Source organism: Octopus bimaculoides, chromosome 3 (assembly GCF_046866305.1).
Source record: "Octopus bimaculoides isolate indiv1 chromosome 3, ASM4686630v1, whole genome shotgun sequence".
Taxonomy (NCBI): domain Eukaryota; kingdom Metazoa; phylum Mollusca; class Cephalopoda; order Octopoda; family Octopodidae; genus Octopus; species Octopus bimaculoides.
This window is the reverse complement of record NC_142930.1, coordinates 67933783-67947748: the sequence shown is the minus strand read 5'-3', so window position 1 is coordinate 67947748 and position 13966 is coordinate 67933783. Positions and strand designations below refer to the sequence as shown.

Sequence of the window (13966 nt, the reverse complement as noted above, 5' to 3'; positions counted from 1 at the left end):
GTATGGGATGTACTAATTCATAAGAGCAGGCTGTTGTAGTAATAAGAGAGAGAGAAGAAATCACATAGTTGTATGTTAGGTATTGTAGAATATTGGTGAGTTAATCATTGTCGGTCAGTAAAAGGACCTTCTATGGATTTGGCCCAGAATGTCTGTATGGAGAGCAACAATATCATTCCATTCCATAGATGTGAGTAGTGTTTCAAAATGGATATCACTTGAACTTTGTAGCAGGTCAGCAACTGATCAAGGCAAAATTATTTTCTTATTTTAGAGGAATCCTAGTTTTGTGATACAGTTTTGGTAATGTTATACAAATGAGATTGCCTTGAGAGAGCATTAGAAATTGTGAAGCCTGACATTTGTGACAACCTTAACAGTTTTAATTGTCTGTTGTTCATAACTATAAGATTCACACACACACAATAAAAAGTTATATTTCTGAGTATAAACTACCAATTATAGATTTGTAATTCATTGATAACTGATAAATAAATAAAACAGAAATAGTTTAAACATTTTATTTAGAGAAAATATTGTGATAAGCTTATTAATATATACATTAGCATATGTTCATATGTAAGCACACATGTACACATACATAATATGGATCTCTAACTTTAGCAGAACATCACAAATTTGTAGAGAAGAGATATAATAAATTGAATCATTCCTGTACAAGAATTTGACTCAAATTTCAAAATAATGCAACTAAATGTCATAAGGTTCTTTTGTTCTACCTATTCTGCCACAAACCATTTTTCATGCCAATATTGGTAGATTGGGAAGCAGCAAGCTGGCAGAATTGTTACCATGCCTGGCAAAATGCTTACCAGCATTTTGCTAGTCTTTATGTTCTGAGTTCAAGTTCCCCTGAGGTTAACTTTGCCTTTCATCTTTTTGGAGATGATAAAATGAGTACTAGTTGAGCACTGGGCTTGATGTAATAGAGTTACAACCTCCCTCGAAAGTGTCAAAATCTGAAACTAATATTGGTAGAATTAGTAAAAAGTTAATAAAATATCATGTATTTTGTCTTCAGAATCTGAATCTCACCAAAGACGGTTTATGGTGGAGGGTGTATTATTCAAGTACTGATGTTGACAAAAACCCATTCCCCAAATTTGATACCTTGTGCCTGTGTCAGAAGTCAACATTATATATTTTTTAAAAATTATAAATCAGGAAATAAATTTTAATAAATGAGATGAATAGTAGAATTTATATATTATATGAGGGGAAAAAAAGAACAACAAAAACCAAGGCTGGACGAGTATCTCAAGTCATATAGAATAATTAATTAAGGTAAATTTGAAGTCTTACAGCTGTTTCTGGGATATAGGGTATTTGGTGGTCCTGACATTCGTAAACTAATGAAAGACCCAGATTATGAGAAATCTATGAATGAATCTCAAATACAGGTATAGGTATCAAATACAGATATAACTTCACGTGTGTTGTCAAGAACTTTTTGGGAAACAATAAGTGTTCAAATTACAAAGTCATAGTTAATAACATGTTGCAAAAACTTCAAAAAGCTTGGGTGCAACATGAGTGTTAAAATATACTTTCTTTAATCACTCCTCAACTGTTTCCCAGAAAACCTTGGCAACCTAAGTAAAGAGCATGGTGAGAAATTTCACCAGGATATTAAAGAAATGGAGTGGAGATATCAGGGAAGGTGGAATGTAAACATGGTGGCAGATTACTGCTGGACACTAAAGAGAGAGACTGCAGGCGACTACCAAAAGCTGGAAGGAAATCAAAGAAAAGGAAGTTTGAAAGGGAATAAAATTACTTTAAAGCCATGGTAAGTACATTAAAAAAATATATATATTAAGTCAATATGCAAGCTTACATATATTATTCATATGGTTCAGAATCACCTATAAGTGGACAATCATCATTTACTTCTTTTTAAAATGCAGGCTAGTGTAATAGATAAAAAGGACTGACAAATCCACCAAATAAACAGGATTGATAAAATCAGATTTAAAAATAGACACAAGACCAGTATCCTAATACACTAACACACATATAAATATTACCCAAACATTATTTTATAAATTGTTGAAGATTAAATGCAAATAATTTGAAGAGATGCTCATAAGAGCTAGCATATTGTTGAGTATTATTTGATACAAAATACCTACACAGATACAACAGAGCAACTATTTATGAGATAATATGAATTACCAAAAGCCATTTCAAACAATCAGTTAGAATACGTCCTTATTATAGGGTCTCAAAAACAATGTTACGTCAACCCCAGAGATATGGGAATGTAATCAGATAAAAAATACGTTATCAAAGAGAATAACTTGCATTCTCATTGAGAAAATGCTATTACCACAGAAACCTAAAAAATTATCAAAAATACTATTTGGAAATAATCTGTAATAATTTTCCTAACAAGTTCTATTTCCCATTCCTGTTCAAACAGGAATTTAACATGCGTATGAAGACTGATGTCCTGTTAAATAAACTGAACATTTTCATTTTTTTAAAGTGTATTATATCCAGTCAACACCGCATCTTTGGTGAACACCGTATAGTTTGGAGCAATCATAGATAGTTAGGAACAGATTTTTTACGGCGTATGTATTTGGGTGAGTTAATTACACAATGTTTCTCCACATTATTCGAACGAAAGTTGTAATATATTTTAAAAATCATATCATAAAATATACCTCTATTGAAACTTGATACCTAAAATAAGTCTAAATATATCTGTAGACACGTTTGTTTGTACGACAAACACGTATACAATGTTGCTTTTTTTTAAATTATCATCCTGTTTACTTTTTATTTTATGTTCTTACTTGTAATTTTTACACTTGTAATTTAGTTGTTTACTGTTATAATTTGCAATCTTTTATTTACCCATTACTTTGTTTATGTTAATGATTTATCTCCCACTTTATTGACAGCAGTTACGATTCTATTTCGATTGGAACTTCAACAAGATAGTTGACCAACTTTTGTCAGTAGGTTTGTTATTAAATGATAAATACTCTTGATATTACTGAATATAATGATATAGCAATCCCTGAGTCGACTAGCCCAAGCTTGTATATATAATATAGGTAATCTTCAAGTTTAGGGGGATAAAAAAATAAATAAAAATATTCAAGGGAAATAACTGAACGACTTACCAGTATTATCCGTTTTCTTCTCGCTGTTTATAAATAAATCACACCCTAACGTCAATCAAATCACGTGTGTGATTTATTTATAAACAAAGATGTACGGAGAATACTGGTAAGATGTCCAGTTACTTCCCTTGAATATTTTTATTTATTTTTTATCCCCCTAAACTTGAAGATTACCGTATATATATATATATATATATATATATATATCAATTATTTGAATCTTACATTTTCTTTAAATATTTTTACAAAGGTTAAATTTTTTGTAACAGTTATTGTAAACTTAGAACCCTAAACTTCCATCTTCTAATTTGACTGACAACAAGGTTTCTGTATATTAGAAAATATATTTTATCTTCACAGAAGTAGACATCAGTTTTCCCCATCTTATATTTTATTGAATGGGGGGGGGGGGGAAATAACTTATGATAGCAGTTTGAATAATTTTACGCAATTCTATCAGAGAAACCAATAAAAATTGACTTAAAATGACTAGCTAATGTTAAAATGATACTAATTAGCTCTGTATGTTTTATATTCGCAATTGCTACGTAATTAGTGTAAGAAAATGTGTAGGACAGTCGCTCATGTATGTTCGCCAATGTTTTGTTATAGTAACTTGAGTTTTTTGGCCTTCTTCCAAATGAAACAAAGGTCCATCTGTGCATCGTGAACTAACTTGCTAAGAGCACTATTATTGTACACACTTTTCTTTTACATAATTTATAAGCTATATATATATATATTCTTATCATCTACTTTATTATTAATTTCTGATTTTTGTTTTTAAACCATTGTATCTTAATCCTGTTCAGTGTTCATGGCAGACAATTGCACCTAGTTTTATATATGTATAGGTTCTGAGCATCATTTTAATTACTATTTCAGTACTGAGTAGTTAATGACTGAAACTATATTAAAATCCGGTTTGGTAATTATTTCCTGGTCTTCTCACAAAACCTTTCTTTCTATTTACATCCCCCCCCTCCATTTTTAGTTAGAGAAGGAGAGGGAATATCTCTGACGCTTACATGTCCTCTCAGATTAGACTTCTGTAGATTGTATGAAAAATATTGACAGAAAGAGAATTACAGAGGACTGTAGTTCTGGAGAGAACTAATTAAACAAAGTGTTTAGTACAAGGTTTGAAATGCAAGACACAATGACGATAATGAGAGAAGCATTGATTGGGTAGCTTCGATGGAGGTAATAGACTTATTTGAGAAGCAGAAGCTATTGTAGTAGCAGTTGAAGATGCAAAGAGAAAACAGTGCTGCAGCTGTTGGTGAGTCTTTGCTTATCAAATGAATTGTATATTTTATTTGTATATTATTTCAAAACTTATTAAAAGATAAATAGCATAGAAAAATGTTTTAATAAAATAATGGTTTCAAATTTTTGCACAAGGCCAGCAATTTTGTGGGGTGGGGGAGGTGTTGATTACATTGTTCACAGTGCTCAGCTGGTATTTATTTTATCAAAGCAACATCAATCTCATTGGAATTTGAACTTGGAACATAAAGAACCAAAACAAATTCTACTAAGCATTTTATTTCACATGTTAACAAAATCATAATGATGATAATGGTTTCAAAATTTGGCACCAGGCCAGCAATTTAGGGGAGGGGTATATTGATTGTATTGACCTTAATGTTCAACTAGTGCTTATTCTATTAACCTCAGTGGAATTTGAACTCAGCATGTAAAGATGAATGGAACGCCTCTAAGCATTCTGCCTGGCATGCAAACAATTCTGCCAGCTTGCCACCCTAATAATAATAATAATGATGTCTGTTTATTTGGCTAATAAATAGATACAGTCTAATATATTTTGTGTGTAGCAGCAGCACCATTCCAGATTATGAGTTAGACTCCCTGATACTGTTGAATGTTGTAGAGCATTTCCTTTAACCTAAAAGAATTACAAGCTTTAGATATACTGTTTTAGACATGTATGGGTCAAAATGAGATTTGTAGTAACTTTGAGTTTTAGTTGTTATTCATTTGTACTGGGTTGGAATAGTGCATGACTGTTTCCTTGTTATTGAAGGCAACTAGATTGTCACATCTCTATTAGAGGATGTTTTAACTAAAAAGAAACAATTTTCACATAAGGCTTGTTAACATAACTAGTTAACTCCCTTTATTCTCGAGGTGGGTTGGGGTGTGGGGGTTGTTCTACCTTGTAAAATACAAGACATTTTTTTACGTTTTAAGTTCATTTAGACAAAAAAAAAAACGAATTAAATTTTCTCTAAAGTTAACATGCAATGAATGAAACTTTATTTGGTGTTAGGTTGAAGTTACTATAAAATCAACATTCACATAGTTTTCTATAAGAACTGAAAAACTATACAACTGCAACAAAAATATCTTGATCTGTAAAAGGTAAACTTTTTACTGCATGGAAAAATCCATCTGTTAAATGTGATAAGGAATTTTTTGCTTAATATATTTGATATTTTCTGTTATAAAATTATCTGAAAGAAAATTTTAAAACCTTAAACAGTAGTATTGCGAAAATAATATGAAAAGGCAAATAGTTAGAACTAAAGAGTGTGAGAAAATAATAAATACCAGGGAAAAAGCAATAAGTAAAATATTTTAAATCATAAAAAATGAAAAACACATTTTTCTTTCTTTATGTTGATACATCAGTATTTAAATTTCAAACACATTTGGCATACTTTCTTGATTTATTAAAACTGTCTCTGCTTTTAGAGCAGTGGTACTCAACAAGGATCCATATAACCCTTGGGGGTCCGTATAAAATTTTGTTAAAATTTGTCTAATAAATTGGTTATACTTCTACAATACGCTCCTAGTAATATTTAATTCTATCATGCCTTTAAGGAAAAGGAGAGGTTTATTGTCTGGAGATAAGAGAACAGTTGTGACACATATTTCTACCTCAACAGACATCCTCGGCATGGCATTTGTCCTAACCTATCTCCAACAGTCAAGGGACATAGATATATACAAAAAAGATCAGAACACTTTTATGGCCTAGATAGTTTGCATAAATTAAACATTAAAAAAATGTCAAGAAAAATAACACACATTGGCCAGTATATATATATGAACAACAGATAAATACAAGTATGTTAAACGCCATACTGTGTAAATTTTTCACTTACTAAAACTGTCTCTGCCTGTTCTGTAGCCGCTGGAGATAGATTGGGACAATTGTCATGTTGATGGTGTCTTCTTATCTCCAGACAGTAAGCCTGTTCTTTTCCTTAATAGGATGTTAACTTTGGAGAATTCTTGATTCTTTAGATTATCTCCCCATTTTGTATGGTGCTGTTCTCAATTGCTGTTTATATATTCTGACATATCCTCATAAACCATTGAATCTTTTCCAATTTAAACAAAGCTATAGTGATAAACACAATTTTTCATTGTGTTGATCAACTTTTATTACAAAGAACAAAGTTTCAGATGTCAGCTGCTACCCAGTGCAAGCTATGGACACATAAGAGGTGCAGCAACATCAAAGGCAGGTTAACTAGCAAGTTAGTTTTTGTTTGTGGCAGATGTTCAGGTGCAATAAAGACTGTAAACAAACAGGAAACAACTTCTATCTCATTCCAGGGTGAAAAACTAGAGGTAGTCGACAGCTTCCGCTATCTGGGCGACCAAGTTAGTAGTGGGGGTGGGTGCGCTGAAAGTGTAGCTGCTAGAATAAGAATAGCCTGGGCAAAGTTTAGAGAGCTCTTACCCCTGCTGGCGACAAAGGGACTCTCACTCAGAGTAAAAGGCAGACTGTATGACGCATGCGTACGAACAGCCATGCTACATGGCAGTGAAACAGGGGCTGTAACTGCTGAGGACATACGTAACCTCGCAAGGAATGAAGCCAGTATGCTCTGTTGGATGTGTAATGTCAATGTGAATACCCGTCAGAGTGTAAGTATCTTGAGAGAAAAGCTGAACATTAGAAGCATCAGTTGTGGTGTGCAAGAGAGACGATTGTGCTGGTATGGACATGTGGTGAGAATGGATGAGGATAGCTGCGTGAAAAAGTGCCACACCCTAACAGTTGAAGGAATCCGTGGAAGAGGTAGGCCCAGGAAGACCTGGGCTGAGGTGGTGAGGCAAGGCCTTCGTACATTGGGCCTCACCGAGGCGATGACTACTGACCAAGACCTTTGGAAATGTGCTGTGCGTGAGAAGACCCGGCAAGCCAAGTAAGATCATTGCCAGTGCCCCTGGACTGGCTCTTGTGCGGGTGGCACATGAGATGCACCATTATGAGCGTGGCCGTTGCCAGTACCGCCTGACTGGCTCCCGTAGGATTTTCGAGCGAGATCGTTGCCAGTGCCCCTGGACTGGCTTGTGCGGGTGACACATAAAAGACACCATTTCGAGCGTGGCCGTTTTCGTGCGGGTGACACGTAAAAGCACCCACTACACTCTCTGAGTGGTTGGCGTTAGGAAGGGCATCCAGCTGTAGAAACTCTGCCAAATTAGATTGGAGCCTGGTGTTGCCATCCGGTTTCACCAGTCCTCAGTCAAATCGTCCAACCCATGCTAGCATGGAAAGCGGACGTTAAACGATGATGATGATGATGATGATGATGATAAAATTTGACTGTTTTTGTTTAACATTTCAGAGGTGATAAAAATGACAATAAATAAATGTTTTACTTCCCTTAATCACAATAAAGAAATCCTTTGCATTAGAGGAGTAATGTATTCCTGAAAAACTTGCTGTAAACATAAAATCAATTTCCCCATTGATTTTCATGTTGTGATAATACATTCCAAGAATGTTTTGAAATGACAACAAAAACAACATGAACAGTTTTATGGATGAAAATAATTTCTAAACATACACAGTATAATATGCATAAAACCATTTGAAAAGAAATATATTAGAGAATAAATAAAAGTCATAAAATAATGTGTTCTTACTATAAAAGACGTTGACTGTAATGTGTAGAGTGGTGGTGGAATGAGGAATTATATCTTTTTAGTTGATCATCATTTACCTGAGGGGCAAAAAACTTATTCCAAACTATTCAATTTCTCCAGAGCATCCTCTCTTTATATAGCTTAATGTAGGAACTTAACTCATTGTAAACTCATATAATTTGTTTTGTAGAAAGGCACACATGTCGCTGTGTGGTCTAGACACTTGCTTCCCAACCACACAGTTTTGGGTTCAATCCCAATGCATGTCACTTTGGGCAAATGTCTTAGACTATATTCTTGGGCCAACCAAAGTCTTGTAAATAGATTTGGTAAATGGAAACTGAAAGAAGCCCATTATGTGTGTGTGTGTGTGTGTTCATGTCTCTTTGTTTTCTCATCACATGATAGTTGTGAATGAGTGTCACTATCATACATTCATGCATTTCCAATATTCTGCAAGAGCATGCCTGTCCATGAGGAAATACTCCAAAACTTTAACTCATCTCTGACATTTAAGAGCTGGTTAGTATTTCTTCATTCTTCTGTTGACAACCTACTGAAGTGTCACATCTAGCTATATAACACTTGCTAATATGGATAACATTTGGCCACCTCCTTCATCCAAAGGTGAGGGTATGATCTCCTTTAATTCAAAAGATCCAAAAGGACCGTACACATATCAAAACATACAAGGAACAGACAAGCTAGTGAAACCATTCAAACACTGAAACAAATTAAACTCTTGCGAAATTTAATAACTCTTGATTTCTGGAAAATATATTCTTTTCCCCTTATCTTTTTTTATGCATAGAGAAAGCAAAGTAAATCTAACACAAAGAGGTTCTTGCTATCAAAAAGCTTATTTCCAAACAATGTTCATGTACAATATTTTTACATTTTATTATTTTTATTGTCTCAATCTTCTCATAGATTAGACAATGTCAAAATCTTTTGCTCCATTAAAAATCCTTTATCATTGAAGTGGCTCAGTTTAACATACCCAATTATTAGTTTTGGCAAATTGTCATAGAATATGGATGACAATACCATTAGAGATTTTCTTAATCAATTAACTTCTGTAACTTACAAGTAATCCATGTGTTTATAATGTATCTTTTTGTAATTCTTTCTGTAAATTTGATTTGGGCATGTCAACGCTTCTGACTTTGTATTGAAATAGTCATTGATGCTAACAGTGGATTCAAAGCATTTTCACGATTATTTGTACAAATTTGTTTTCAAATACAGCTTTTCTTTGGTGAACTATGTGTTGTTTTCTAAATTCAAACAAATGACCTCAAAAAACTGACACACCTTGTTATAATACATCATGGAAGTACTGTATTTTCCAGTGTAGTATATAGTGTAAGCATGTATAAAGAGTCTGTCATCACTATCATTCCAAATCCTACTGCATTTCACATGAAAATTTTGGTCCTCCGTAGTCATCTTAGTGTTGTTTTATTTAATTTGGCTGTAAATTTTGATCTGAAAAATTCAGTTTGTATGCCTGAAAATACAGTAATTAAAGCTTTGTATTAACAGTATAGAAAACAAATTATTTTTAAACAATATTTTTAGCATTTTCAATGTTAATTTTGAAAGATGACTCAACAAATTCAAACTGTTTTATCTTCTGGTGTAAAAGTGTTAGATGTTCCTTTTTAGCATGAAATAATTAGACTGGTAAGTAGAGATGTATACCTTACCTAATAAATGGTTGTGAAAGGGTTTTAATTTGTCATTTAATGTCAAATGTAAAATAATATCATATAACCAAGTAATTTGTATTAAATTTCTTTTCAGATGATTAGTTTAATTTGTAGTTTAGATGTGATGGAAACCCAGCTGGTTGAGTTAAGAAAATGGAAAAGTATGATGAGGATCTACTGGACAATCCATTCTTTACGGCATTACAGAACCAACACTCAGCTCTCTTTGATACTGTAACAACATGTAGATATACTGTAAGTTTGACCTGTTACTATTAACTATTACTATTAAGGGTTAATATTCTTAGTTAGAGTGTTGAACATAATATTAATCTCAAATTTCAAACTGTAACACAATAACTAATTAACTACCAATATTTATTTGGATTTTTTAAAATTTGACATATTCAATATCTTACAGGTGTGTGTCCCCCGGCATGGAGCTGCTCGAACTGCAAACCTGAATGAAGCTGAATTTGAAGACCACATTTTGATCCCCACTGAAAATGAAGAGGGACAAAATGGTCACCAGTTGCAAAGAACAGTTTCTGGAAAAGTAATAATTTAATATTTACTTTCAGTTAATTAATATATTGTCTGTGTTTTCTTGAACACCTTCCTCTCCTCTTAACCTACTATATGGCTTATTGACATACTAGAAAAGGCAGTCAAATCTCTCAACCCATACCCTATCTTAAAAATAGAAAGGAAACTTTATGCCATAACAATATATTGGCTGCTGTTGAAGTCAGGTGACACTTACTCCCATTCTAGTCTTATCATTGGCTAGCTAACTGTTACACAGGAAACAGGAACAATGAAACTGTAAAGTGTGCTCTTTTATTTTTTTGTAAAATGTACTACAAAATGGTAATTAAGTCAGCTTAGTTAATCTTGGTAATTACTAGTATTATTTACACAGTTAACAGGTGGTTTAGAGATTTAAAAAATGGTAGTAATTCCATCCCTTAATTTCATAAAGAGAACTGGTGAATCCCTTATTTTCATTAGCAGAACTCTCTCATTTTGTCACATTAACAGGCACTTATTTGTACAGTACTTTCTAGTGATATCTTAAGTTTTTCTGAACAAACACTACTGAGGAGACAATTTGGTGGCTAGTTTTATTTACATCATATCTTCAAGAGTGTATTTGATGAAACAGACTTAGAGACTGTTAAAACTAATTTGCAAATCTCATCTCAAGCACCAATGACTATCATATTTTCCCATAAATGTAGTTGTTTTCATCTTATATAAAATATATGTATGGTTTATTTGTTGTATAAAATAAATGTTCTATACATTGATTATGCTAAAGATTGCTGATATGATATTATCAGATGTCACTATCACTTCTGGTTAATTTTTACTTTCATTTTTTAAACCTCTAAACTCTATGTTAACCATTTACACTATACATGTGGAATCCCTGAATATCTAGAAAAATCCAAGTTTATTTTTGTACTTTGTGTATATGTGTGGCACATAGACAATTTGGTGCCCTGCCAAATTTGTTGCATATTTTTTAATGAAATTTTGCAAATATATATTTTCCATGGTGTACATTACAATTATTTAATATTAAAATAACAGGCAGGGTTGTTTTGGATCATTCTCCTCTTCCTAATTCTCTTTCCATATTAAAATGCATCCACCTACCCACCTTCTCCATTCCCCAGTCCACTATATACACCACCCTGAAACTTAGGTGTAAGCCCATTTCCCCCTCTCTGTCACATCTTCATCTTTCTCCATTTGAGGAAGTCCTGTCTCTCTTCTAATGCAAGACACCTTTCTGTCCCTCAATACTACCCCCTGGTGCTATGTAAAAAGCATCCAGTACACTTTGTAAAATGGTTGGTATTAGGAAGAGCATCCAGCCATAGAAAACATGTCAAAACAGACAAAAGGAGCTTGGTGCAGCCTCCGGATTTGGCAGTTCCTGTCAAACCATTCTACCCATGTCGATTTTGAAAGCAGATGTTAAATGATATATGTATCTATCTTCCATAACTACTCTAATTTCCTCCTCCTCCCTCTTTATTTTCTCTCTCACTGTGTGTGAGATATTCTTTTACTCCGCCTCCCACCAAGTACTTATCCCCTCTCTCTCTATGTTTTTTTCTTCTTTTATTATAGACTGTATATATATCAAATGGGCAGATTCATTTACAAGATAATTTTGCTAATAAACTGAAGATCAACATTTTATTTGAAGAAACCTTTTACAATGCTGCCGATGAATCATATCGTGTTTTGTGTGTTGAACAAATTTTCAATTCCGACCTGTGTTAGTATAAGATTTCCAATATCTTTTACTTGTTTAATGAATTTAATAAAAAGTGTGGTTTAAGATTTTTTTTTTTCTTACTTAACACTAGATATTATGAACTGTCTCAAATACTTGTTAATTGCACCTAAAATATGGCAAAGCTACTTTTAAAAGATTGAAGTCTTAATCTGTTTTCTATCTTCTGACATACTTCTTTTAAATTTGATAGGCTTTATAGTTTTTAGTTTTAGCTTGTAGTTGCTATTGTGTATTTAAAGGATTTGCCTACTGTAATAATTGCCTGCAGTTCGAAAATTAGTAGAAATTGCGTGTACTACCAATAGCACTGTGTAACACAATTTTTGCCCTTGATTAACAACTGTTACCTACCCATAGAAAGTATGAAAAATAGCTAATATTTCTTTAAAACTTTGCTTTTGTTACATTTATTCAAGCCACAAAGAATCCCTCTCAACACATGGCTAAGATGCTCCCCCACTGCTCATGATCAGAGATGCACATTTTGTCTTCCACTGAGGGACATTGCTCAAGTGGTTATGGTCAAGCAACTGACAAGCAAATCTGTGGTATTGAGCAGAATATTTGCTGTAACAATATTTCTGCTTCAGCAACTCAGTGCTGAATCTGTCTAAAATGCAATGGAAGATAGGTCAGTTTTAAAACATTGATGTCCAGGTCACAAAAGCAAAGTTTGAAGAGAATAGTCAATTTCCTTTGATTTCTAGATAGGAGCAAATAGGAAATAACACTGACCAATGACAAAAAAAATGTAAATTTTGTTACAGTGTCATTATAGTCTTGAACAATTCATTGCAATATTTAGTCATTATTGTTAGTGCTACTTACAACCAAAAGCTTCATTCTTCCTAAGATAATTTATGGTATGGTTGTTGTGGTTCTCTCTAGTTTATGAAAAATCTTTGTTAGAATTCATGATAATCTTCATATTTAAAACAAAAATTAAAATTGCAGTTTTAATTTTTTTATTTTAATTTCTTTATTTTATTTTATTATTTATTTAGCCAAATCTGAATCAACACAGCAATTCTACAGAACCCCTACTACTTACAAAGATTGTATAGAACTGCTCTGGGGAGACTCAAGTAAGAATTAAACTTTGACTCTTTCATGATTTCTCTCCTTATTTAGTTATGAAATGATAACAGTTGTGGTAAATATTAATGTTGCTGTTGATTGAAGATTAAGGAAAGAAGCTGTTGTGAGGATAACCTTAAACTAATTTCCTTTTGTTAAGACTTAAGTTATAAAATGAGTAATCAACAATTAAATAGTTTACTATATTTTTCATGCTGTTTTGTTTTTCAGCCAATAGAAAAACAAGGGAAAACTTGGATAAAGTTTTACAGCAATTTATCTATGTTTATGAAAGGCTGGATGTGTATAACTTTCGAAGCATTGTTGTAAGTATTCTTTTCACTGAATTTCTTTAATTAGAGACAGTGATTTTAAATTATATTATCTTTCTCATTATATTTTCTTTTAATTATTGGTAAGGACCATAAGCCAAATTATTTTAGACCAGAAACAGTCCTTAAATTCTTTTCTCTCTTAGTAATATGAGAGTTGTGAGCAAAACTTGATATATATCTCCTAGAAATCAATTTAATTTTTGTGATAAAAAGTTACTGAGGAAAAGATACATAAATTTGCAATTTAAAGCATCAAGGCTTGTCACTATATTTAGGAATTCTGTTTTAAAACTGAAAAAGTTACTAAAAACAGCTTACAGGTTTAGACTATTATTTTCTAATTTTAAAATAATTTGCTTTACTTTTATAAACTACATCTACCTCATTAACATTGCTATCATTGTAATCCAAGGATAAATTATAAAACAAAGGAAATGACTTTGTCAAACTATCATATCC

The 13966-nt window shown here is 32.6% G+C and overlaps 2 protein-coding genes across 3 annotated transcripts in view; one reads left to right on the top strand and one right to left on the bottom strand.

Annotated features, from left to right (window-relative positions):
• Positions 1 to 3250, bottom strand: part of LOC106876152 (thioredoxin reductase 1, cytoplasmic) — a 77118-nt gene extending 73868 nt beyond the window's left edge. Inside the window, exon 1 of the mRNA XM_089349168.1 lies at positions 3156 to 3250. The gene's annotated coding sequence lies outside the window, so the exon portion shown is untranslated. The remainder of the gene's footprint in view (positions 1 to 3155) is intronic.
• LOC106876154 (ankyrin repeat domain-containing protein 27) overlaps positions 2550 to 13966 on the top strand; it is a 54332-nt gene continuing 42915 nt past the window's right edge. For both annotated transcript variants that reach the window (XM_014924580.3, XM_014924579.3), the window contains exons 1-6: positions 2550 to 2609; positions 9876 to 10036; positions 10203 to 10337; positions 11924 to 12074; positions 13100 to 13180; positions 13404 to 13498. In XM_014924580.3, coding sequence (XP_014780066.1) covers positions 9935 to 10036; positions 10203 to 10337; positions 11924 to 12074; positions 13100 to 13180; positions 13404 to 13498 — 564 coding nt within the window. In that variant the 5' untranslated portion in view covers positions 2550 to 2609; positions 9876 to 9934. The remainder of the gene's footprint in view (positions 2610 to 9875; positions 10037 to 10202; positions 10338 to 11923; positions 12075 to 13099; positions 13181 to 13403; positions 13499 to 13966) is intronic.